The sequence below is a fragment of the Notothenia rossii genome (assembly GCF_949606895.1).
Source record: "Notothenia rossii genome assembly, chromosome: 1".
Lineage (NCBI taxonomy): Eukaryota > Metazoa > Chordata > Actinopteri > Perciformes > Nototheniidae > Notothenia > Notothenia rossii.
Window position 1 is genome coordinate 84686962 of NC_136912.1, and position 27948 is coordinate 84714909.

At 40.5% G+C, this 27948-nt stretch overlaps 2 protein-coding genes across 2 annotated transcripts in view; one reads left to right on the plus strand and one right to left on the minus strand.

The window, feature by feature from the left end:
* Window positions 1-7068, plus strand: tmem165 (transmembrane protein 165). The gene is made up of 6 exons (XM_079693077.1): window positions 1-346; window positions 1114-1339; window positions 1445-1620; window positions 3304-3486; window positions 4206-4311; window positions 5414-7068. Exons 1-6 carry the CDS (start codon window positions 194-196, stop codon window positions 5488-5490), a joined length of 921 nt encoding a protein of 306 aa, XP_079549203.1. The 5' UTR covers window positions 1-193; the 3' UTR covers window positions 5491-7068.
* The window catches only part of clocka (clock circadian regulator a), a 26368-nt gene continuing 4805 nt past the window's right edge, over window positions 6386-27948 (minus strand). The window contains 23 exon segments of the mRNA XM_079693064.1: window positions 6386-11552; window positions 11682-11967; window positions 12446-12606; window positions 12714-12917; window positions 13037-13195; window positions 13687-13794; window positions 14253-14353; window positions 14452-14566; window positions 14570-14596; window positions 14681-14756; window positions 14856-15003; window positions 15088-15194; window positions 15775-15857; window positions 17263-17381; window positions 17463-17576; window positions 17720-17840; window positions 17970-18059; window positions 18590-18681; window positions 18765-18913; window positions 19478-19537; window positions 19867-19958; window positions 20062-20291; window positions 27164-27238. Of these exon segments, the coding sequence (XP_079549190.1) occupies window positions 11283-11552; window positions 11682-11967; window positions 12446-12606; window positions 12714-12917; window positions 13037-13195; window positions 13687-13794; window positions 14253-14353; window positions 14452-14566; window positions 14570-14596; window positions 14681-14756; window positions 14856-15003; window positions 15088-15194; window positions 15775-15857; window positions 17263-17381; window positions 17463-17576; window positions 17720-17840; window positions 17970-18059; window positions 18590-18681; window positions 18765-18913; window positions 19478-19537; window positions 19867-19886 (2610 nt within the window). The 5' untranslated portion in view covers window positions 19887-19958; window positions 20062-20291; window positions 27164-27238 and the 3' untranslated portion in view covers window positions 6386-11282.

The following is a 27948-nucleotide window of genomic DNA, read 5'->3' on the forward strand; positions in this document are numbered from 1 at the left end:
TGGTCCTAAACGCGGTAGCAAGAATCACAGATATTTTCTGTGATCGTGACGTGTATTACTGAAGAGTTCCTCGTATTGTATAGCTAGGTGGTTAATATGAAGTTAGCCAGGCTTGTTGCCGATGATATTAAGTGATCGACGGACAACAAAATAAAGCATAAACTTGTCTCTGGTTAGTATTTTGGACGCCATAATGCCTCTCATGGTTGGCGGAGGAAACCGACGGGGTGATAGAAATGTGATGCCCGTCTTGTTTCTGCTCTCCGCCGCCGTGTTGTTGTTGTCGGTCGGAGTTTCTGCCGTTCCAGAAGAGCACAAATCTGTCCAAGAGCTACCCCCACAAGAGGTAAAGGTTTTTGCCCCATTATTACCGATTAAACCCTTATTTGTTGTTGGTAGGAAACCGAATTTTTGACGCCGGGTGCTGCCGTTGCTTGTTAGCTCCCCGAGCTAGCCAGCACATGCTAACTGAGATACCTGCTGCCACATTGTGTTCCGGGTCTCTCTCAAATGGGTAACTTTAGTCTTTCCATTTTAGATAATGGGAAGAAAAGAACATGTTAGATAAGATAGTTTGATCATAATAGAAAGCCCATCAACAAAATCGTTGAACACCAAACAGAAGAGAGACAAAAAAACAATAAAGTAAAATAGGTAAGCAAAGATAAAAGATAAATAAAGAAATAACATATCAGGATAAAACTATTAATATGACATATTACGTTTTTCAGATGTCACGTTTACCATTGTTCAATGTTCACTCAAGATTCAAATTCTTAATTGTCATATGCTCAACAAACTCCCATGCTCCTGTGTATATAGTGTTATAGTATTATATAGTGGACCTTATCTGAACGGAAGCATGGGAGCTTCTTAAGCCTTTTAACAGAAGTGTATCTGACAGTTAACATGTTGTAACATGCAAACGTGGGTGTGAGCCGGTTGCTTCACAAAGTCACAATGGCTTTTTAGTGACTAGAACTGCAACAACTTGACGATTTATAATTGTATATTTCCACAAACATCCACATTTGACTTTTATAATAAACTGTGTGCAATTTAGCTGTCTCCCAGTGTGTTTTACTCACACAACTGTACTGCTTTTCTTTGCAGAAAGCCACAAGTCCCCATCCAATAGGCCCAGTAGTTTCTGAAGATGGCTCCAACAACGGGAACCTGGGTTTCATCCATGCCTTTGTGGCCTCTATCTCCGTCATCATCGTCTCTGAGTTGGGAGACAAGACCTTTTTCATTGCAGCCATCATGGCCATGCGTTACAACCGTCTCACCGTGCTGGCAGGTGCCATGCTGGCCTTGGGGCTGATGACCTGTCTTTCTGGTCAGTAAAAGTGCATGATTTATTTTTGGATGCAACTAAAAATGAGTTATTCCTCTCTCTTTTGCTGAGTAATAATTAAGTAATTGTTGTATTTTTGTCCCCCAGTGCTATTTGGCTATGCCACAACCATCATCCCTAGAATCTACACTTACTATGTGTCCACCGCTCTGTTCGCCATCTTCGGTATACGCATGCTGCGGGAGGGGCTGAAGATGAGTCCAGATGAAGGCCAGGAGGAGCTGGAGGAGGTGCAGGCGGAGATCAAGAGGAAGGATGAAGAGGTGAGATAAGGTTTTACTCTTACAGAGCTTACACACTGCGGCGTGCGTTGAAGCCCATTCACTTTGAATGGAGTGACGTCACGCTTTGCCGAACTGCATTGTGGGAGCAAAGCTTAAATAGTAGAGCAATGTTCTACTTTTGAAGCTTCGACGGAAGCGTCAGCCAATCAAATCCCGTTTATGCAAATCTGCCAGTACAAGCGCCAGCCAATCAAACCGCGTGTATGCCGGGAGAGCCATACCGCAGTTCATTTCCTCATGTGCCAAAAAATGGAGGACAAAATCATCGTAGCGGTAGGGAATCACCCGGTGTTATGTGATCAGTCCCTGTTCACCTACCGGGATACAAACCGGAGGAGCCAGGCATGGAGGGAGGTGGCAGAGACAGTGGGTGAAACTGGTAGGTTTTCGCCTGTTTGGGGAGTTTATATATCCAGTTGCTCGCGTTAACTCCCCAAGCTTCAGACACGCCAAGCGTCAACGCACGCCGTGTGTAAGCTCGCTTAAAGGTCACCTATCATGCCAGTTTTAGGCCATAGCATAGGTCTCAGATATATAAAAAATGTCTATGAAGTGTTTTGCTCAAAATACCAAACAGATCATCCATTCTAGCCATGCCTCGTATCCCTCTATTTCACTTCCTGCTTGAAAATTGCTGATTTTGGGTATAGAGCTTTAAAAAAGAAAGAAAATAAATTGATAAAAAGAGGGGCAGAGCTTACGCAGGAAATTCTACCAGCAGATACTGCCGTGATTAAAAGCCATATCATGGATTATCATGGATTATTTCTGAAACAGTATGGAGCTCAAAGGCTTTCTCTCTTGCCGGTTATACCACAAGGTGAGTTCCTTTTTTTATATCCTGCTTCTTCACACACACATGCTCTCTTCAGTAGAGGTTAGCTCTGAGTGTAAGCGATGCTAATGTGAACACCAACCATATTACGTCCAAAACAGTCTGGCATTGTTTCTGATAGCAACGTTTCTGATAGTGCTGTGGGTCTGCATTTCCGATATGACGTCAAATCGGACTCAAATCTGGATCAGCTCCGTTGTACCCTGGAGGAATAGAGAGAGGGTTTTATTTTCTGACACTGCGTGAGTTCCCCGACACACCGGGGACACACATTTCTGTATAAAAGACATAAAAAAGTGCATTTTGCATGATAGGTCCCCTTTAAGACCTAAAAATACCTCCAAGTCAACTTTATTGTCAATTCCTCTATTTTTGACAGGGGGATCAAAATTCTGTTTTCCCATCCCAGAGAATACAAATATTAAAAAAGAAATGTATACATACATACAAGCCTTTACAAAGACACTCTTACAAATCAATAAAGTAAATCTAATCTAATATATAGGTAATGGTTAAGTTTTCCATACAGATATGCCTTTTTATCTCTTGAGCTGAACAACAAATCTTTCATAAATACTTTTTATTTTATTTGTATTCCTACCTAGTATAGAAGGCAACATCCACACATTGTACTTACCTGAAATAGTACCGCAAAAAGTGCCACTGTTTAAAACTGTGAGAAATCCCTTTTCCTGATATGACATGTATCCCTGTGTCTCGTGGGAGATACTGTGTAAAAGAGTGAAACATTATACAATTAGAAAATACTCTCATATTTCAATATGTAAATACGGTGCTCTTGCTTCAGCTTTGTGTTGTCGTTGCAGCTCCAGCGGGCCAAGCTGATCAATGGGACGGCCGATGTGGAGGCTGGGACTGGGACGGCCCTGCCTCAGGGAAACTGGCACAGCATCATCTCACCCATCTTCATCCAGGCCCTCACCCTCACCTTCCTGGCAGAGTGGGGGGACCGCTCGCAGCTGACCACCATTATTCTGGCTGCGCGGGAGGTTGGTTACATTAACTTTAAGACAAAAGCATGTGTCTTCAATACCTTTTTTTTTTAAATCGTATATCTTACAGCAGGGGTGTCCAAATGTGGCTCGCTGGCCATTTTGAATCGGCCCTCAGCAAATTCAAAAGTATAATGGAATGCGGCCCACAAATGAAACTTGAGCTTGTCTTGTATTGTACTTCTTAAATATATCTGTAAACATATATTACACAGTAGTGTTCATGTGTTAATAAGCCCACTTTCAGTCGATTCAAGTTGAAAATATGTTCAAACAAATCTAAGTTGATAAGAAAAAAGCCCAATAACTTATTTACAACCTTGAAATATACCCTTCATATTTCCTCTTATGATAAGCAATCTAAGGCTTCCGTTTTTAAGGAATGAGCTGCTAACAAAATAAATGAAACCCTATGGAAAGCTTTGATGTAGGCTGTTGTATCAAGCATAATGTACTTACATTTGATTGATTTAGCTAACTTATAACTTCACTTATGATGCAATAAACCTCACCTCTAGTGAGTGGCCCAGCCCTTCGAATATTTTTCTGGATGTGGCTCTCAGTGAAAAAAGTTATTTCTTTATATTTTTGAGCCACACCACACACAGTATGCACCGCCCCTCTCTGTTGATATGCTGATTTGCAAATATGTAGGAAAGGCAATATATAATTTGCGTAAGCGTCAGTGTGAAAGAGACTTGTTTTTTAAATCCTAGGATCCATTTGGAGTCGCCGTGGGCGGTACACTTGGACACTGTATGTGTACAGGACTGGCTGTGGTAGGAGGGAGAATGATCGCTCAGAAAATATCTGTCAGAACAGGTGAGAAAGCCCTTTTTTGTATTTTTTACGCTGCTATGGACAATCTTGCACTAATGTAGATTAGTAGTATACCAAAAATATTGAAGTGACTGTTATTTTGTATAAGATAAGACGGTACCTTATTGATCCCAATTTGGGACATTTTGTGTTGCAGCAGCATAAAAAGACAAGGCGTTTTACAATAAAACAATACAAATAAAAAAAATAATAATAATAAACAAGAAAGTAGTCGTATATATTGATTGTTGTGTTTTTTTATCCTAATGTGTGCACATGTATAAATGTGTCTGTTGATTGTGTATATATATATATATAGGATATACATATTTTATTTGTATTTTTATATTCGGGATTGTGGAAAATGGTATTTCTGTCTGTACACACAAACTGAAAGATTGACAATCAAGTTGACTTTGCCTTTGACTTTTGAAAAGTTCCGTTATTAAATTGTACTCTACGCTCTTTATAAATGTCGAAGTTACGCTTAAACACAGTGGATCTCATTTGACATTTGTAGATTGTATTGTCTTTGTCTTTATTAGGATCCCCATTAGCACTAGCATGAGCATTGGCTATCCACTGCACATGAGTGAATAAGGGTATTACACCTTGTCAGTTAAAAAGGTTATTAGTTTTCATGATTCAGCATTAATGACACTGTGCCACTACTGCTTGTGCTTCCATGCTCCCAGTTCCCTGGGGCAAATTATTATCCATCCATTATTGTTTGCGTAAGTTGACCCGGTCAGTGTACCGCAGCAACAGAGCGACCAGAGCAGCTCAAACATTAGTGCTTATCATTACCCTTGAGAGCACCACAACCAGCTGGGAGATTCCTTAAACAGTTTGGAGCAGCATGGATGCACAAAAAGTATATGTTGATCTATTTCAAAAATCTAATATTAAGTCAGATAAATTGTAATGTATAGAGAAAAATGCAGAGAATGAGTGTGCTTTGCCTATTGTTTGGATTAAGACTTCTTTTTTATAATTCCTATCTTATAATTAAATGTGTTGCTAAAACCATCTACACACAGTTAATTGTCCTTTTTATAGCCTAACCCCATAATTCAATGATTTGTTTCTTGTTTTGCTTCCATAGTGACAATCGTCGGTGGGATAGTTTTTCTGGCCTTCGCCTTCTCGGCCCTGTTCATCAAGCCAGACGCTGGATTTTAATTTGAAGAGAGACGTTCAGGTTTTTTCTCTGTACATACGTGTAATATTTGGTTAAGTTGCTGTAGAGAGACTGTAGTTTTGACTCTGTGTGTGTGTCCAACAGACAGTCCTTTCCTCATCTCCTAGCTAGCCTCTGTTCCACCACAATCTGTAACTCTGGGGGGTAAAGACTTCCCTTTTGTTTTCATTAACTAACACTTTCCTAACAGTGAATGCACATTAAAGCCATGTTGGAGCTGTTATCTAAGCAATGCTTTATTTTTATGAAGTACAGGAGTTGGATAACTTAGGAAATAAATCCCTGGATCTTTTTCTGAAAGTCTGACTTGTACGTCTTGATGGGAACAAAGCTCATCAAAGCTCAGAGGCTAGCTAAGAGTATTGGATTTGACTGTAGCTCTCAGTTAGAGCTGTACTCTCATCACAAGGTGTGTGAGCGAAGGAGGACTGGATTGTTACTGATTACCGCCCCCCCCGACAGAGCCTGACATGCAGTACTTCCCTCAACGCTAAGCCGTCAATTAGACACTGAGTCCATTTACAAATATTTGCCTCTTCTTCTCTGTTTTTTTTTTAATGTTTAATGTTTATTCGTCATGAGCCCAGGTGCTGTCAGGTGACAGATTAATAACTGGACGAGCTGCCAGTTCACTCTTACAGGAGTTGTTCCATCTTCCTCTCTGAGTGATACATCTGATCTGCCGCATAATGAGCGGGAGTACATTATAATATAATTTCCCAGTGTTAAAAATACACTGCAAACATAACCAACAGCACATTATTAATTAAAAGAATGTGTTTGAGATATATGATTTGAGATTTTATTCAAGGCTTCATCCCAAAATGTCCCTCAATTTATCTTCTGTTTCAAATAAAAGCAGTCTTTTAAAGAGACACGAACCACTAGAAACCTCTGTGTCCAGGTGTGGCTTAACCTATGTTGGATTGGAGTTACATCACAGCTTAAGATTGCTTATGTGCTTATTTTCAAAATGCTAATCACATGTTGGACATATTGATCGGGGTACTTCAACATTTCCTGCTTTCAGTTTAGGTGCTGGTATTGAACAAAACAGGTTGAAGAAAGGCCAGTACTTGCCTCACTCTCCCACACACGTTCACGCTTCCTCCGTGATTATAGCCATTAAATACGAACCTCGCTGCCTCTATCGTTGCTGCCCCGAATCACTAAATAAACGATCAAATCAGTTACAGAATGAATGACAGAAACCATCATGTATCCAACTAAAAACGTCCATTATAAGTCACTCCTTTAGCCATAAGCAGCTGTGTTGTAGCTACAGCAACACCTGAACATGGCAGCGACGTTTCACCTTTTTATTTAAAGTGGTATCTATTTATTTAGCTTCATGTACTGTAGCAGCAGAAAGGGTGGGAGAGGTAACTATAAACAAGGAATGGACATATTTTTTTAAGGTAAAAAGGCTAAAGCTGCATTGTCAATATTTGACAGGCTGTGCCCAGCTGTGAAATACTTCTGTTTGTGATACAGGTTGGTTGTAATGCCTATACATCTAAATTGCTCAATAAAAATGTTTCATGTGTTGTCTGATTTCATATCCAGTCGTGTGTTTTTTGTTTTGAGCTAAGTGGACAAACCTAGAAACACAAGTAAAAAACAAATCAACAGACTTCATTACTGTTTTATTCTCAAATTGAATGGGGAGCAAACAATAGATGATTTTGCCTTACACATTTATTTTCATTTATGATTGGTTTGGCTCATGAAATAAATGCACACGTGTATACTGTTAGCAATAATTCATGAATTACAAGCAGTGAAGGAATGTTAATTGAAAATGTGGTCATATTTCAGATCCTTTCTGAGTAGTTCATTTCCCGTTGAAGAGCTTTAAACTGCAGCCTAAAAGTGACCAGCAGGTGGCAGTAGTGGATATAAAAAGTGCAGCGTTTATATTCCATCTGAGCATGAGCATATAACTGAACAGTTTAGTATAACTAGGTATGGTTACTGAACGTCTCTCCTTGTAATGATGGAAAAATAAGTTTGGTTTTCAGACCGCACATCCATTAATATGGTGCAAGACCAAACATTTCAAATGCTAGCTAGCCATTCTAGCAGGGCTGAAATTCTGCATGTTGATTCTTAGGTCACACCTGAAAGCAGTCCAACACCTGCGCTGATAACAGGTGTGACCTGGATGATCTACTATTCAGTGTTTTAGATGTGTCTTAGTCGTGTGTATACTGCAGCAGTACATTTCATGAGCCACACAATAACGCCACACAAATATGAACGGAGGGGGGACACCTATAGACATTCAAACAACATTTACCACAATTTCATTTAGGGATCCCCTCTCTTCAGATAACAAAAAATGTTTCCCACCTGTGTTTTCTAGCTTGGAAATTACCAACAAAAAACAACTAGTGTTCTCTTTTAAAAAGCTTGGGCCAATTTCAATTCCCTGCATCAAGGAAATCAACTTGATAGGCTGGAAACAAAGTCTTTGCATAACCATCATCTCTCTAGTAACCAGCCCTTTCTGGGGGGAAAGGAGCTTAACAGTCTTTGTGTTAATGTCACAGTTCGTTCAGATCCTTCATGCTCGCACATTTGAAAGCTGTGCCGTTACCTTCTTTAATGTCATGAGTCTAATGCAAGCTCAATGAGGTTTATCCCGGTAATAGAAAAATAACTTGGATCTCTTCATTTACTGCAAGTCTTGTCATTGTGCAAAGTCTCTCACAGCCACACGTCTCATGCTAAATACTTACATTCTTGTAGGTGTAGCGCCCCACATATACCACGCTCCAGAGGGCTGTTTGCACATGGAGGTTCCCTCTACATGTGGAGAACTGTTGTGTGTCTTTTTTATATATTGGTGTGTTACAGGACCACAAATGGATTTTAAAAAGAGGAGTGTAAAGGTTGACCTATACTCTAGCTACTGTATATGCACAGAAACAACACAGTGGAGAAAGCAGGTTAGGGACTGTTTGGGAGTTATTAGTGGGAGGTAGGTTCAGAAAAGGGGGGAAGGTTATGAATTATTTCTTTGTTTCTGAAAGGAGGGCCTTTCATTTTTCCATGGCTAAGGTTTTTTAAATGTCATGGTTCTCTCGCCTAAATAGTTTAGTTTGCGTCTGCCATAAGCAGAGGACAATAATCATATCCTCCCTCAAACTCAAATTCCCCATAGCAATATTTCTTTTGTATAATACAGTTTTTAAAATACATTTTGAAAAAGTGTGTGTCAGTGTATGGAATGAGGATGCAATATTGACATGATATAGAATGTTGGTGACTATAATGTAGTCTAGATCAGCTACACACTAAACATGGGCTTGCATCATTAAATACAGCTAGATATGAAACAACTTTAACCAAAAAACATGAAAGCCTCTTTAAAAAAAAGAAGAAAATTACATAAATAATGCAAGCCAAATGTACTTGGACATGAGTGATTAAAACTTGAAATACACAATTTACAGATAGCAACAATCTAATAATGTGAAACCCATTGGCTAACTTGAAACAGATGACAACTTGGAGTCAAACTAAAACATAATAATTGCAAGGTCATAATTTAGGTTAATATATATGTATTTTTTTCCCCACATGTTCAAACTAAATGAGCGGGACTTCAGGGCAGTAGAAACACCAGCTGTTACATGATGAACTCAAGTTATTGGACTTCTTCCATGGTGTAATCATTATGAACACCAAATTCAAACTTCATGACACTCATGCTATGTAAGCACACATGGCATCACCAGACAACTTGGGCCAAAGGTCCAACAACGACTCTATATTTCACCGGACCAGCGACCATTAATTGCTCTCAGCCATCTGACGGTGGACTCGGTCAGATGGTGAGGAGGCTGCCAGGCCGACCTGCTTACATGCTGGTCAGCATTTTGAAATGGTACACAATAAAGTAGGAAAGAAAAATCCACCTACACAACTCCAAACAAAGTTTCTCCTCTTATGCTTGATGCGTAAACAGGCAGCTGTTTGCTAAAAAAGTTCACTGTATTAACTTAATATGGCAGTGTTGGGTTCACAGCTGGCTTCCACTGCAGCCATGTAGCCAATTTAAACAGTGATTGCGGTTTTAGGTTGAGTCAACATGTAGAGAATTAGCTGGAATTGAATCTGCTTTCTCAAATCAAAGCCTGACTGGGAACATAAAAGCAAGGCAGATTTAATTCCAACCACTTAAAGCTGGTTTGAAGCTACAGCACTCAGGCTGCAGAAAAGAGGTTGGTGACGGTTCTCTCTCTTCCTGAGAGTGCGAGGAGTTCACAGATATGAGGGGACCTTTGAGCTGCTGCCTCACTAGAGCTAGTTAAGGGGTTTGTGATTCCTGCAGTTCCCACAGGACGGAAAAAGGTGCAGGAGGGAGCCTGGGAGTCTGGGCTGCTCTCCCCACTCTGCTGACCCAGATAAGGGGCTTAAGACTGGATGGATGATCAGACTGCCAATTACAACACTGTTTGATCAGAGCCATGCTAACACAAATCATTTCACTCAAGCTTAGTGTGAGAATGTCAGCCTCAGGTTACCAGGTCTGACTTTCACATTTCAAATATATTTGAAGGGGTAAATATCTAGATGTTGAATAAATCCATACGTACATCATATATAACTCTGAAAAGGAGGGTTCTCAGCGGAAGTGCTAAACATGAATACATAAGAAAATAAGTGTTGTGTTGTTCAGCATTATTGTTTGCTAACATTTAACTTAACCTTGGTAGGTTTAAGTCAATTCACACTATTTAAGTTGTATTTATTTTTTAGTATGCAGACTTGAAGCACATCTTAAAAAGCTTTTTTTTTTAAATACTTAAAATATCCTCTATTATGAAATCTGTGAAAATACGGTTCAAGGATTAAACAAACTGACACAACAAGCAGCATCGGCAGTGTTGACTGTTGACACACAAACATCTCCCCTAGGAGATAGGGGTCTGTGAGAATATCAGCCACTTTAAGATCTCTTTTTCTTCGAGCACTAGAATAAAAGCTTCAAAATAACTACACATTTCATTTCATGCATCATATAAAATATTAGTTCCTTCTTTTTCATTATATTTACATCATATATTACACCTGGTGTTCTGTACAGTTAAAGTCCAATGTACACCACATTTTCAAAAATATTTTCTGACATAATTATATTCAACAAGAAAAAGAGAAAACATCCAAAACAAGGATGTACTTGAAGCTCGACAGAAGATTCTCTGCATCACCTCAATGAACCAGAGAGCTCTGCATAACTCAATCCTGTGAGTGTGACTGGAACACGAACACACACACACACACACACACACACACACACACACACACACACACACACACACACACACACACACACACACACACACACACACACACACACACACACACACACACACACACACACACACACACACACACACACACACACACACACACACACACACACACACACACACACACACACACACACACACACAGAGGGCCAGGGGAGGGTGTGAGGGGGAGTCCATTATAAGGTCTGTGGCTCCCTGTTTTCTTTGAGAAAGGCCCTTGTCCCAGACCTGGTTCTCTGCAGCTCTCAGTGCTCAGGTGTTCAGTGCAAACAGCAACAGATCTCTGGGAGGGGGGGGGAGCCACCGCTGCCCATCCCATCACTTCTCAGCCTGAGGCGTGGTCTTAGTGCTCTTAGCAGGACTTCTCTGTAGACCCCTGTCACAAATACACCCGTCACAATGACACCCACACTTGGGTTTGGCTCAGTCCACTTCTGATTGGCTCCCCCCAGCTACTGTTGCTGCGAAGAGGAGCGGTCAGACAGACTGTCGGCCCGGTGAGGGGCCAGCTGCTGCTGATGATGATGATGATGATGCTGTTTATGCTGCTGTAGCTGCTTCTGTTGATGATGATGCTGTTGTTGTTGTTGTTGTTGTTGTTGTTGTTGTAACTGTTGCTGCTGTTGTTGGGGTGGGGCAGTGAAGGCACCCTGCTGCTGCAGAGGGAAGGCCGCCTGCAGGATCAACTGGGTGGACTGGTTTCCATGAAGAAGCCGAGAAGCCTTGTGTGGAAAAATGTGATTAGCGAGTTGATTGGATGGAAATGAACCTCTTTATTTAAGTGACATTTGTAATTATGGCATTTTCTGATGTGCAAAGTTAGTTCATGTTAATTTCCCCCCGAGCGTTACCTGAAGGAACTGAGTCTGCTGCAGTGGAGCCTGCCCTAGCTGCATGGCTGTGACCTGAGACTGCTGCTGTACCTGCTGCTCCTGCTGATGATGCTGCTGCTGCTGCTGTTGATGATGCTGCTGCTGTGGTGGCTGCTGGGAAATGCTGATGGTCTGGGTCTGGCCCTGCTGCGGAGCGAAGGCAGTCACCACTTGGCCCATAAACATGGTTGTGGGGACCATGACGGCCCCACATGCCATCTGCCCTGCCATTAGCTTGGTGAGCAGCTGAGGACTGGCAGGAAACCTGTGGGAGACAGGAAGTGGGCAAAAGGCTGGTTAGGGTCAGTGAATCACATGGGAATGGTGTCAGGAGCCTTCTTGGACGAGTTATTGGAAATGTTTGGATTACAGAAGTTTGAACTATGCACAGACACCATTGAAATCCAAGTCTACTTGGCAGTACGATACTAATAATATTAGTTTAGCCAAATATTTATCTGCAACTATGCAATTTGTGGTTTGGACAGAATAAATAGACATGCAAAAAAAGAAATACAGCTGTGGAATGTCGAGTTCAAATGTTGATGTTTCACTGTTATGAATGAAGCTTCAAACTATTCCATTCAGCCCTAAACTAAATTGTAGAGACACAATTAAAGAGGTAGGCAGAGTGGCAGTGCAATCAATGATCTTACAGTGCTTAATAACGAGCTCACTTTGTGTGATGATATGAAATGTAATCATGACAGCAATGGGACCAGTTTTTAAATGAGGGTACAAACCTAATTTGAGCTGAACGGTCCTGTGCAAATGTGGCCACAGCAGGAGTGTTGTGTCCAGTGTTCTGAGCCAGGCTGGTGGCAATCTGGAGCATGTTGGCTGGGCTCTGCTGAGGGATCATCATTGTGTTGTAGAGAGACGCAGGCAGTGGATTTTGTTGAGGCTGCAAAATGAGAGACGAGCGTTGAGATTGAAATACACAGAACAAGATGAAGATGTGTTGGATGTTTTTATTGGATAGCACAGGGAAAACTGTTTAGTTTGTCAGACCTGTGAGAGTGCTGAGCTCTGTTCCCGCAGCAGCATTTGTTGCTGGGGCTGGACAGCATGTTGGGTTTGAATGCTGCTCTGTAGAAGTCCTGCAGAGACCACCTGGCCCTGCATGCTGAGGGTCCCGCCCTGCTGCACAGTGCTCCCCTGGGCCATCTGAACAGAGCTGAGACTCAGTCCGCCAGCTCCTTTCGGCAAGAACATCTGAGACATGCAGAAACGATTCTTACTACAACAGCAAAATCCTCCACCCAAACCAAAAATACATTTTTTTTTAAACTACAAAAAAACAGCAAAGCAACAACACTTCTCCCCAGTCTCACCTGCAGGCTCTGGCCCTGCACTCTCTGCAGCTCGTCCTGGATCTGCCGCAGCTCGTCCTGCTGCCGCTGAATGTTGGCCTCGATCAGCCTGGTCCTCTGCTCAAGCTGCCCCTTCAGGCTATGCATGACCTCGAGCTGGCTGGAGAACTGCACCATGGCCTGCTGAGGAACAATGACACGGGACACAGAGGGAGGTTAAATGGTAACGGCTGAGGTGATTTCAATGCGTGTATCTAGCATAGCATAAGAGGAGCAATTGTAAACAGTGATTCAAAGGCACCAAAATGGCACTTACAAATCATTGTCACAGATTACTGATCCAAATCCATTATACCTTTGGTTTAAAAAACATTTTAAAATCACATTTAGGTTGCAAATACATGTTAGAGACAGAGCACTAGAAATGTTCATAAATTAAATATCTTTTACGAAATTAATTTATAATCAGAATTGGTTAATGAATTCATTTCATTGATACACAGCCCTATTTATCGGAGAAGCCCAAAGCACAACTCCACTTGACTTTTTCCTCCAGTTTTTTCTTGAATCAAACCAAAGCATACCATAAAAAGGTGCCGGAAAAGCTGTCTGACTGGCACAGAAGAATAGTTGTGAATTAAGCATTGAAACAATTGAGATAGTTATCTTACCTGCCCACTGATCTGAACTTGTTGCTGTTGAGGTTGTTGCTGTTGTTGCTGTTGTTGTGAAACCACGGATGTTGCCATGTTCTGTCCTGTAGTCTGGGAGCTCATTGACTGCTGAAATAACATACAACATAACATTAAACACCAGAAAAAAAATTGGATGAAGATCATTTCAAAACAAAGCATTTGATCTCTCCCTAACGGTACGTCCACACGGCAGCGTCGCATGCTTCAACGGAGACGCTTCCCATTCACTTTGAATGGGGTGACGTCAATCTTTGCCGAACTGCATTGTGGTTCCGTCGCTTTGCCTTCGTTGCTCGGTTCGAAAGTTGAGAAAAGCTCAACTTTTCAAGCGTCGACCGAAGCGCCAGCCAATCGAATCATATGCCAGTACAAGCATTAGCCAATCAAACCGCGTGTTTGTGTGTCCGGGGCGGGAGATTCCTGTGATTCGTCGCGCACCAGACACGCCCACCGGCAAGCTTCAACGCAACGCTGCCATGTGGACGTACCGTAAATGTCCACTAATTAAAGCCCTTTTACACAAGACTTTGTCCTTCACTGACCTGACTGCTGATGGATGATCTTTGCACTGACGTCATCTCCACAGCACAGACAGACTGGCGCCCTGGTGTACTCCTGTCTCCCTGAAGCTTCACCTGCGACGCTGAGAGGGAAACATAAACGGGATTCTCAGGTTTAAAAAACGAGAAGGCCACCTGGTATAAACTAGTTTCAGTCACAGAGATAGTTGTGTGTGCTTACAGGCTGGGTCAGACACAGCGGTGTGCGAGGATTTGTGTGAGCTGTGAGACGAGGCCGAAGGTGACCGGCTGTGGTTGAAGCGATCCAGAGCCTCCTTCAGGCTGGTGGTGTTGAGCTAGGACTCAGACTCTGAGTCCTGGGACTGCTGTGAGGCGAGGGGGAAAGTCAGATCTGGGTCTCCATTTCACAGATTACTGATCCAAAAATCAAGTAATCAATCAAGTCTCACCTTGTCTGCTGTGATCTCAGGTTGTATTTCTTCGATTCCAAGCTCTCTGCGCTGTTCTGCTCTTACTTCAGCGTAACTGTAGAAGAAGGCAGTGAACGTGGTATAAAGATTATGCGTTTTTCTATTTTTTTCCCTTTTAGAAATTTAGAAATCTCCGGGTAAATCTTTGATGTACCTTACAACAGTGTGTGTGCAGACAATAAACTCTGGTCTGGAGTTCCACTGGTGGTAGGTGATGTAGTAGTGAGTCTGAAGCCAAATCCACTGCTGCCCTTTGGTGAGGAATCTGTAGTAGCAGGACTTTCCTTTGCCATATTGCATTACTAGAAAAACACAAGGAAAGGTAGCTTGATTAAAAGCTCAAAAGAAGTTGATATTTAAGTGATGCCTGAGAAAGATGCACTCACAGTGTTCGTGGCATTTGGCCAGTGTCTCCAGGTCATCTACATGGTAGTAGTCATATCCTGATGTACCCAGCACCTCAAATGGGAGGTAACCTATGATGGGTGGAGCTCTGGAGAAACACAGACAATGTTGTTGCAATGAATATTTGCCTAATTAAAAAATGGAGCAGAAAAATAATCAATTTGAATTCAAATGATATGGGGATAGAAATGATATTGGAAGTGCTGGAAGTGCTAAACTACAAAGGACACAATCTCAACACGGAGAATTTACATTGCTTTGAAGATTGTGAAGTGGCTTCATTGACATTTCACTACAGCATATGCATTTAATATAAGGCAAGGCAAGGCAATTTTATTTATATAGCACTTTTCAGCACGTGGCGATTCAAAGTGCTTTACAAAATAAAAACAAAAGACATTTAAGAACAAATACATAATTAAATGGCATTTAAAAACAGGCATAAAAAAAGATAATGAAATAAAATAAATAAATAAACACAGCAGGTACGGAATACATGACTAAAAAGCATACTGTAGTGTGAGTATGAGCATCTCAATTAAAAGCAGCGGCAATAATAAGCTTTGGAATCACTCATTGACTTTATCACAGACCTGTGTTAGGTTTTTTCCAACAGCAAAACACAGGGAAAAACAAACTGGAACAAAGATACCGTTTGATATCTGTACCTGTGGTCCAAGAAGAGAAATTTCCACTCCAAACTATGTCTGGAGGTGAATTCCTCATTTGGCTCCTCTACAGTGCACATCTCCTGTGAGGGAAAGGGGGGATTTAACATTATTAACATGTATCTAAAAATACATGAGATGAATACTTACATTCTAAGATGCACATGCAGGAAATAATGTCAGTCTAAGGATATAAGCATTCACATTCTCCTAAAGTGCTGTGTTCATTGTTAACCAGAATTACTAAGCATCACAAGTTTAAATACATTTCCATGATGTCTTTCATACAGGAACCACTGTCATGATTTCAGTGCCAGAACCTTCATTCCATAATACTTTGGGGTATTGTTTAATCTTTATTCCAAACTCAATGCCACTTAATTTCGGACCAATAAACCGCAAATCAAGAGCAGCTCTTTAAAGGTCCCATGTCATGCTTTTCCGGTTATTACCCGTCCCCTTGTGTGTTATGAAGGTTTTTATGCATGTAAACGGTCTGCAGAGTCACAAACCCTCAAAGTACACCCTGTAGCGAGTAAAACTCTAACACAGAAAATACCTCCCCAAAACGCCTCGTTGGTGATACGTCATTGTCCATTCGATTCTTCCGGGTAACTCATGATGTCATGCGTTACCCGGAACCAAATGGACCAATCCGTGGAGCCGTTACGTTACGTCCGCGGAGCTGTTGCGTTAAGCCCCTGCTGATTGGTCCAAATTGACCAATCCACGGACTTCCTCACACACACTCAGTGCAAGCAGCTCTGCTGATTTCTCCTTCCTGGCTGCAGGCTGATAACAGACAGTTGGGATTGCGGCGAAATTCTCTCTGCAGACCCATTCTCACAGCGTTTATCAACCTTTTTCTTACTCAATATCAAGCAACACTTATTGTTTTTACTTCGGCTGTGACTTTGTGTGTGCTCAGGATGAGTTTGGCTGTGTTTCGCTGTGTATCGCTAAACAAGGAAACAACACCTCCACAGAGCTCAGCGCGATTCACAACGTCTCGACCAATCAGAGCACACTGTGCTCACAGGGAGGGTGGGGGCTGGAGCTACTGGAACTACAACGAGCCGTTAAAGGCAGAGAGTGAAATTCAGTGAATACACGTAGTTTACAGAGATGCTGTATGAGAAACCAATGTGAGTTTGGGAAATTGCACAATATAAATCTATTCTAGTAGACCTCAACAATGGAATTATGATCAGTGGAAATGGCCATGACATGGGACCTTTAACTCAGTTGAACAAAAGATTTAACACAATGGGAAAGAGACCAAAAGATACAGTGTTTTCAACAGGGGACTGCCTTTAATGGTTTACAGGAGCCCAAATGTGTTTGCATGGAGTGACTGGGCAAGCATTGCCGTTGGTTTCTTTTCTAATTACATTCATTAATCAATTCAAACCCTGAAGTGTGAAACTGAATGTGTTTTAACCGATGAAAGGAGAAGTGTGAAGTGAGATAACGGCTTATGATTATTACCTTGATAAACTGTGGTTTGGCCAGCCTCACGGTTGCTATCAGACACACTCCGTCTTCATAAGCAGAGTGAAGCGATCTCTGGATCACTCCTTCAAAACCGTTTCTGTCACAGTTAGGCACTGGGGACAAATAAAATAACAGAAACTTTACGACTAGGAAACACAGCCCAGAGCTCAGAAAACAATTGGAATGTAACCTACCATTATTCAGGGACTTAAAGTTTCCGATGAACTTGACATATTCGTACACAGGGGGCTCTTTGGGGTCTATTGTCCCTCGGAGCATGTGGCAACAGAACTCCAGCTGATTGTTAGCTGGAAAAAAACATCCCAGTATTAAACAGAAAGAATGAAAGGAAATAATTGACACTTGGGATGACAACATATACATTACAATTATATAATAGTTGAATAATACAAATGTATATTTCACAATGCAAGTCAAATATTCTACTTACTTTTCAGATATTCAGGCGTCAGCGCCTCTCCCTCCATGATATGAGAGGACAGAGCCTTGTACACGTCTGAATGCTCCCCCATGGGCAGGAAGTTCAGAAGGTTCTGGTCCACAAGATCCGACTGTAACACATGTCAAATATCACAAATACATCTTTGAGCAGGAGTTGCTTTACACATGTTGGCTTTGTTATAAATATTATGAAAATGTGATACTGAGTCTACGTTATTATTTATTTACGTTATACTCACAGGCAAATGTTCAAGTAGGGACGTCACACTCTCAGAGGCGTAGATGATATTTCCATCAGTCATAATGGCAAGAAAAAATCCATCCAACGCCTGACAGAAACAAAATGTACTCTTGGATTAGAAAAAAGGAAATGCAAAGACTACAGCATTCCACGTTTAGTTAAAGATGGGCAATAATGACAAATGATCATTTAGGATTTTACAAAGGGAATGATACCATGATGAAATCATATCTACAGAGATGTCGCAATACCCAACAATGTCTTCAACATATTTACTCAAATTTCTCAGAAAATCTGAAGTGAAAATTATTTGAAGATTGTGGCTCTTAAAACTGGACTCCATGCATGTAAACATAGTCAGGGGATAGATTGAAATATATATTTATTTTCATCTATCATTTTATTTCACTTCATTTTGCAGTAAAGTTGTAAATCAAATAAAAAGTATTTAAATAACAAAGGATTATACAAAAATAGGTTTTACCATCGGATTTTCCAATAAAGAAACAATATTTAATTACCAGAAAACATGCTATATCCTGATATATATATTGAATTACCAATATTGGGATAAAGGATGTTGGCCATATCGCCCAGTCATATACTTTTTTAGCTCACCTCCAACATCAGCTGAGTGAACTCTTCATTACTGAGGAAAGGAGGCTTCCAGTCCTGTCGGATCTCTGTTGACTCTGACTGAGCTGCGATCTCTGGTGGACATAAGACATTAAACAGGTTCAGCTGAAGGGTGTGATCCACAACTCTGAATCTTGATCACACACCGGCTGCATACCCTTATGTTTGTGCAGAAAGTCGATGCTATTTTGCAAAATAGTGGACTTGTCCATCTTGCGGGTGTTGCCCGGCAACATGGTGCCCAGCTCTTTGATGAGGACATTAAACTGATCTCTGCGTTTCTTCTCAGACTTGTTACGGGACACACTGTGGGTAGAATAAGAATAAGAACACACTTTAAATGTTGTGTACCATCTTAAACTGGGGAGGATTAGGTATACGGTCAGAGGGTTTATTTAGTCATTTTAAGCAGCTTTTTGTAACCTTTGTGTAGGATATTGAAGCTGGACCGAATGACAATGTAACCAATATCTTGGTACGTTTTTGTATTTGTATTTATTGCCCTTTTATGCATGTCTGAAATGTATCACATGAAGCTCTGTGTGTCTGGTACATGTGTATCTTGTGATAGACTTGTTTTAAACTGTGAACACAATAAACAGACTTTGATGAAAAAGAGTAAGAAGAAGTTTTGTCTTTATGTATTATAGTAGTTTGGGCATTGGTCAGAGCTACATTAGCAATGCTACCTTGTCGCGAGTGCTCTAAAATACCCCAACTGTATTTATATTGTGCAAATAAACCCCAACTACAACAACCATATTAGGAACTAAGGCCATCTGATGTATAATTACTCTATGATTTAAGATTCATGATTTAAAAAGTAACATGAAGCTTTTTTGATCTGAACACAATCCAAAGGGATCGTACCGTTTAGCTTTGTCCTTTTCATCTTCTTCCATTAACCCATCAAAGATACTGCTGTCATCCCTGCAGAGCAAATACACCAACAGTTGAAGAAGATCCTCTTATACTCCTTCTCTATTCATCTATTTTAAACACTGGGTTAAGAGCCCCAGCCTAATCCTAATTGTCATGTTAAAGCAGGAAATTGGACACAGTATCCCAAAAAGTGACTATCTAATGTTGCTCGATATTTGAATTGAAATCAACCAATGGCAATTTTGATAGGCGATTGCCTTAAATCGTCATACAGTACGTAACATCACAGATAATTTTATCTCAAAATCTGTACTGTTGATCAGAGAAAAAAGACAATAATACAAAGCCAAGCCAAATGCAGGTAACTCATAACTCACCGGTCAATGCTCGAGGTCATTTTGTATCCTGTTCAGGGTCGCAGTGTTGGAGAGGGGTCTTTTAACCGTGAGGTAGACATTTGTGAAAGAATCTTTAAGGAAAATAAACAGCAGACGGTAAGAACGTGCACCAGCTTCCTCTCTTCCCAGTGATTGAAAACAGTAGTAATGTCAGATTGTCAAAGTGAACCTCACCTTACTGACAGTACAGCCAGTCCTGTAAGAGGATGAGGAAGTTGCTGCTGGATGAAGGAAGGGTGTGGGTGGACACACTGTGGTGATGGGGGGGGTGGAGCTCTGGGAATCTTGGAGGAGAGTCACTGAAAGCGTCCTCAATCAGAGGGCAAACCTCCGAAAAGAAGTCTTCAATGGGCCGAGTTTTTCTTCTGCTTTGGGTGTGAGACTGGCTCATGGCACATCCGAGTCTATAAGAAAGTGTTAAAAAAACACACACGTTAGTAACAAAATACTAAAACAAGATGAATGTCCATCAGGCCAGCCATGAAAGACTGCAGGGTATGGCAGATCAAATGTGATTATTATTATTATAACCATGCCACATATATGAAGCTGTCTAATTTGGGAGGCGGTATTGGAACATGTTAAATAAAGTGATGAATCAGTTTGAGTACATTTAAAACCAAAATGAAAATGCACTTTCTTTTAAAGATGGGATGTGTGCCTTCAAGCCACATGCTCCAAAGAAATAGGGGGCAGCATTGTGTCTCCATATAATATAAACCAACAGCAGGGCAGGAATAAGGACACTTCCACCAAAGTGCTGAGAAAACAACTAATGGGTACAGCCCCCATATTTTGGATAGAAACGTAAAATGCTTGTAAAATGTTAGTCTTACTGTGTTTAGAAGTCAGTTTATTTATCGTTTTTTTACCATAAGATCTTGGAAATACATGCTATATTCTGTACAGTTGGGCAGTAGAGCCACTTTTTCCCATCACTGTCTCCCATTTCAACAGGCAGTGGTCAGTGTAGGACGCTGCAAGAAAAGTAATGAAGCCTCATGTGATGGCTCAATGCAACTACTCATGGTGTGCATATTGCTTTTAAAGTTAAACTATTGCCTCTTGTTTATTACCCTGGATGCTGATGAGGCAGATACATAATAGCACCTATTTTAAATCAGCCAAAAGGAAAACAAAACCACATCACAGTCATAGATTCTGCACATCTCTGAGAGAAATGTGTTCTTCCTCTCTCCTGACTCTTGTTATTGCGCAGGTAGGCCTACAATAGATTGTCAGATTAAAATGAGAAGGCCCATTGGGTCTCTAGCATAAAATATTTGACCTATTTATTTCATAAACCAGTTACAGCCAGAACCTGTGGGAGGGTTTTTAGCCTTTTTGTGTCGGTGAGAAAATCCCTCCTCTCAGTCTCAATGTTTCGAATGAAATTGTATTGTAAGTTTTAGCTATTTTAGGGATTTATGCTTAATGTATAATAACTAATATTTACAAATATGGAGATACATTATTTAGCGAAGTATCTGTTTAAGCCAAACAGCATAAAACACACCTGCTCTTATTGATATAACTGGCATTAGAACACATTCTTGTTCAAGGTCCTAAATATACAAAACCAAGGAAGTCCACACACACTCCGTTTCTCTGTGGAACTGTGTCTTTATTCGTGTTTATTGTTAATGCTTTGTTTATTTTCCTTTTTTATTATTATTTAAAAGCACCCAAGTTTATTGTCTCAGTTTGAGAAGCAAAATAATATGTTTTAAAAAGATCGGTCAATGTGTCAATGAATGATTTGGCCTCTGAAATACTTTTTAATGTGAATACATATTTTCATTCATAAAATATGACCAGGGATCAGTGTGTGAATTAAACCACAGTCAGCATGTATACTGTTATTTAAAAAAAAAAAAAGTAAATGAACCTACAGTCAGGTTCAACAAAACAAGGAAAGCAGTCGTGTGTTTTAACATGAAGGAAGTATTTACACCTTCATGTTGTCTATGGTTAAAACACGCAAAGGAAAAAATGACAGAAAGAGTAGGTTCTGTTGCAGCCCATTGACCTCCAGCTATGCAGTGTTATTTTTACTTCGGACTGCATGAGATTCTTTTCACACAAATTCAAAGGACGGTGACTTATATGAGATGACCTTTGCAGCAACATAGTAAAGTGAGTGGAGAGTTTCAGTAAAGACTTTTCTCTACACAGATGTACCTTCTGAACCAGAGAGTATTTATGCATCTTGAAAAGTCAAGCTAGCTGGTAAACAGACGGAAAAAATATAAAAAGAAACCATGGTCCTGACTGAAAAGGGCAAAATACAAGGAGGAAGGTAAATGTTGACACTAGTGTACCAGCAGCAGAGTGAGTTGTACAACTGGGTGAGCAGAGGTTGTATAACTGTGATGTCATCCTCGCTTCACTGACCTGCTGGCCCAATGACCTACTTTCTTCCTCCTCCTCCAATCTAACTTAATCACAGCTCCACAGGCAACACCTTCCTGCTCTCACTAATAACACTGCGCTCCCTGGCAACACAAATCCTTTAAAGCCACACATTTTACACAGATAGCACCTTCACAAAAGACGGCAGTATGGCATCCCACTGTCTGCATATCAGATTTCCCTATTTATTCACATTATTTACAAAGGCGTCCTGGTGTTCTCTGAGCCTCAGCGGGCACAGGCGTCGCGGGCACGGGCGTCAAGGAAACAGCGCCAGACATGTAAACAGCCAATTTTCAACATAATGTCAACCGTACAAAATGTCAACCGTATAGACTAGCACAGACGTATTCAAATGAAAACAACTGACACAAGTGTTTTTCACCCTGACACACATCAAATCACAGACTGAAAACACTTTTTAATAATAATTGTCCTATTGTTTACACAGTATAGTTGAAGGTCTGTTGATCACATGCTGAGATGTAGGGCAGCAGAGCTGTGAGGAAATGAGTCACTCTGAAGTGGATCTGTGGCGCTGCTCATCACGCACCCGGCTGCACCCCTCCACACCCGGTGCAGAGAAGCCAGCACAGCAACAGTGTTAATGGGCAACACCATGGCAACCAGCCTCACCGTGCGGAGCTAAAATAGCCTGGCTGAATTCCTCCACAGATCGCACTTCCTTCGTCATACACTGAGAACTATTAGACTAAAGTTTGAAGTCTGTGCCCGTAAAACAATGGTGCCTGCATCCTCGTCATGTAAACAGTAATGTTTATTTCCTGATGGAGTGGCCTGCTTTCTGCATCAAATAGACACAACCAATCCCTCCCATTGTTATTGTATTATGAAGCAGATTCTCAGGGAGTGTTTCTAGTATTGAATTAAGAGACACTGTTAACTGAGAGAGAGTACAGCAGTGCTAAAAAAATATATATATACAGTATATAGGCTCAGACATTCATTAAGGTGACATAAAATGTACCCTGTGATGATAATCCAAATGTTTACCAAAGGACCAGTATTTAATATCCACCAGCAGGTATACAACTATTCTCATACACCACAGGACAGGATAATATTACTGCATATTAGAAAACCTGTTTAATGTTGGAAGGTACTACTTTTTCATAAGGCTGGACCAGCAGTTGACAATACAGATGCAGGATAAAGCCTCAAACAGCTCTTTGAAATTCATCAGGATGCATCCCTTATAACCAATATGCTGCAGTGTTTCCCCTAGGATGGAGTCATAGCAGCGGTGCTAAGGCACGTGGGCCCAGCATAATGTGCGCACGGAGCGCGTGGAATGTTTTAGTGTGTAGACGTGCGAAGTGCGCCCCGCCAATTTGTTTCTATGAGTCTGCCAGCACAAGAAAGGCTCTTGAGGCCTAGTACCAGGGCCGGTTCTAGACAATTTGCTGCCCTAGGCGACATTTTATATATAAAGAATAAATGAAAAATCTCTACAAAAGACAAATACACTACAAAAACAGAAACTTATTGACAAAGGTCATATACGTCAAAATGGCTTCAAATGTATTCAGTATTTTATGAACATGTTTTAAATGGGCGGTGGAAGTCACATCCTCTAGGGGGGTCTGGGGGTATGCCCCCCCGGGAAGATTTTTTTGAACATGTTAAGGTAAAATGCTTCAATCTGGTGCACTTTGAGCACACACTTACTAGAAACCTGATCTAGGGGGTACAACTCTAAAAACACCCATATGAAAAAGATCGGTTTAGATTTTAATAATCAAATAAGTATATGAACATAACCAATAACCTACCATAGCCAATAACAAATAAATGTAGCTTATTTTGTTTTTGTTGTTCATTCATATCTTATTTTACCTTAACATTTATTTATTCATGTATATTTTTGTATCTCTCCAACTTTAAACGATATTTTTGGTTTACTGTCCTATAGTATACATTGGAATGATTTCAAACCTGTTTTTATTTATCCTAATAATGATAAAGGAGTGCCTTGGAAATGTGTGTTTACATAATTTGTAAACACATATTTGTTTGAGACCCACTGAGATAACTTAGACTAAAATTAACTATCTAAACACTCAAGAGTCCTTTACCTCACTGAGCCTCAGTCTGACAGGAGAGCTCCACCATGGTTGTAGAAACATCTACTTCTTATATCCGTTAGCGCAGCTAGCACCAGATTCTAATAACAACAGCGCCGGTACCGGTGCGCCCTCTCTCTCTCTCCCTCCCTCGCTCGCTCTCTCGCTCCCACGCTCGCACTTTGGCTGTGAGCTGCGGGCGCCTGATAAGCCCAACATCCCCAACTTTCATCACTTACTTACTATGTCAAAAATCGGCCCTGCCAGTACCTACAGTGGCAATGTCTCAAGATTTAGCAAAAATAGCTGCGCCGCCGCTATTTGTATATAGGGGAAACACTGTGCTGTTATACCAAGCTTTTCTATTATGCTGAAGCTGTCTGGTAGGGCTTGTATCACATGGTTAGCTAAATTGGTGTCATAGAAACCCTTGAGTTTCTTCATTAGTTTTCTTCTACGTCATACCCTGAAACCCGAGAGTAGGGGATTAGTGAACCTCTAAAAGATCCCAGGGTTGAACAAACATTCCTAGAAAGACAAGTAACTTCAGTCGGCCGTTTACAATTTAAAATCACTGGAACATTAGACATCAATACAGCCTCTTGCAAAACATACTTGGTACACAGGTGAAGGTCAAATCCTGCCCTAAGTGAAATATCTATGATAATTATATTCAGAGCCCCAAGTGTGGGAAATATCGAGGTTTCGAGGATAATAGTATTCAGATGTTTAACAGCCAGTAGGCGGAGTTCACACAAATCCACAAAAACACATGAATGAATAAATGACTCAGTCTCACATCCTGTCTGAAGCAGAATCTAGGCGTGCACATCCAGGCAGCATCTACAAAGAACATGAATATGATAGTGTTTAAAACCACATACTGCAAATTCAATTTAAATCTTCTGCATAACACCTACTAAATAAAAAATGAAACATGCCATTACCAGCCGACTAAAGTATAATCAATCAAAATGTACATTCTGCATCACAAGACAATATTGATCATAATGTCATTTGTGCAAGGATAGTAAAAAAACAATCCCTCTTTCACTCAATTTGATATGTTTCTGTATTATATGAAGGCAAATAGAAATTATTAAATATATATATAGCAATTTCGAACACAGCCTATATATCAAATATTGTGTTTGCCAGTTTTTATATATGTTGTCACCTTTGCTGTAACATTGAAGAACAAATAAAGGATTTTTGTTACAGATTCAAAGGTAGAGAAATAGGCATAGAGGTTTCCTCGTGACTAGGATGTGAGATCGACCATGGATGGTTTTAATAATGTCATGGTCACTTGGCCTTTAAGTATTAAAACCCACAACAAGCTTGTCAACAGGGCCCACCACACTGAGGCACAGCGGTACCACTCAAACCCTCGACTGGAGGCAGCAAGCTGTGTTTCCTCTTAAAGGACACATCCACAGGCACAGCGGCACAAAATGGTCTTTGTTTTGCTTTTTCCCTCCGACGGCCCACAGACAGGAATGTTTGAGGGGCTAGCAGCAGCGGTTGGCAGGAGCCACCTCCACTGCTGCTGGCCTCCTGTCCCAGAGGAGAAGAAAGTCGGTCAGGGGCCTCATACCGGTGCCAAGTAGGTCATTTGTGTTCAGAAGGTGTACTGGCGGCCAAATATAAGCATCATGAAGGACTACAGACACGCAGCCCTGTCAGACAGAGCCTATGTTCAAAATATATCACGAATACTGTATGTGACCACCAACACTGAATCTGGACATATTTAAATTATATTTATGCTAAACAGCTAGCCTTATATTAAGAATTGACATGTTGTCCCTACAATAAACAGTAAAGCAAGTATGAACCATTAGAAACCTTAATAACTAAGGCCTTAACTTGACTTTGTAGTGTCCGGGAAGACTTTGCACCATATGTATTATACTCTACAGATGAATGTGTCAAAGTTAGAATCACACTTTATTGACTACAGCTCATCTCAGATAAAGAGAGCCCTTCCATACCATGCCATTGCACGATCCTAAATTAAACACCATTCATCATGCAGAAGTAAAACAGCTGATCCAGGATCTGCCTCCTCAAAAGACCCATTCAAACATGCATTGTAGTAAACATTTAAACTTGTGGTTATTATTGCTGAAACCATGAGACTGTATGACAACTATTAAATCATCAATCAAGCAAAATGCACCATTCTAGTTTCTAATATGTTAGGATTTGTTGCTTTTGTCTGAATTGCAGACTAAACATATCGTTTTTGTTGTAAATCAATAATGAAAATACTTGTTGGTTACAGCCATAGTTACAATAGTGTTTAAATTAAGAAATCATGCTACCTAATGTCCAGAATATTGTTTACGCTTCTCAAGTGTTATCAAAACAAGGCACACTCAAGACTTCAACTTCGTCACGTTTTACACTTTTCTGTGAAACATTTGAACACATCATGAGCTGCTTCAGAAGCTTTAGTTATATTTAATAGTAAATAATAATGTTCAAGCTGCAAATATGACTTGTGTAGAGACACTTAAGGAGCTACATTTCATAGTCTGCTGTCCATTTACACTTAAGACAAGATAAGAAAATAACTAAGCAGTAGGTTGCAGTTCACAAACATCCATTCAACCCTCACATCATATGTATCAAATGCGCATTAAATTCAATTTTCCTTATACTTATGTGAAACATCGGTAGACTGAAGAACAAAAATAGAACATTACTGAATTGGTGTATAACGTCTCTCCAAAAGCTCTAGATAATTATAATTATCCAAGTGTACAATCCCTTACCTTGTTTCCTTGAGTGGTGGTCAATTAAGGAACCGCTTCACCTCATGATGGATGAGTCAACTCTGAATTCTTCATCTGATGAACGGAAAGAGAGAAAAGCTAGAATTGTTAAATAGTAACTAACGTGTGGCTTAAAGCAAAGAAACTCACATTTCTGAATCAGAACTGAAGCGTCTGGGTTACCATAAGCCTCGTACAGCACTGCAGAATAAGAGAACAGCTCTAAACACATGCACTGTCAAACACACACCCACACACAGACTCACACGACTCTTGGCAGTTCATTCATTAGCAACCCGAGCTACCGGCCATCAGCTGGGAAGAACATTTACTTCCAGGAAGCGTAAACAACCATTTGCTCCGAGAAGTGCATTAATGTGAGGTTACTTTGTTTCATTATTGTAACAAAGGTTGCTTAGGTGTGAGTGTACATGTGAGTGTTTCAGCAAAGGCTTTGGAAATGTAATAACCCTTTTACTGATAAAGAATCCATGTAAAGAATTATATCACACTACTGAGTTAAGTCTCATCCAGTGATGATTTATTGGCCTCAAATAAAAAATAAAAACATTTATTGGTAGGATAACTATCAAATTCTTATGACAAACCTCTTGAATGTATTGGTATCTTTTAGTTGAATGAGTAGTAAATACGTTCACAGCTTCATGAAATGGAGCCTTTAAACTAATGTTGTTGTACAGACTTACTTCCTTATGTGTTCATAGCATGTTATCTGTATGTAAGTAAAGTTAAAATAAATTGTCAATAAAAGTTTCCCTGAACTC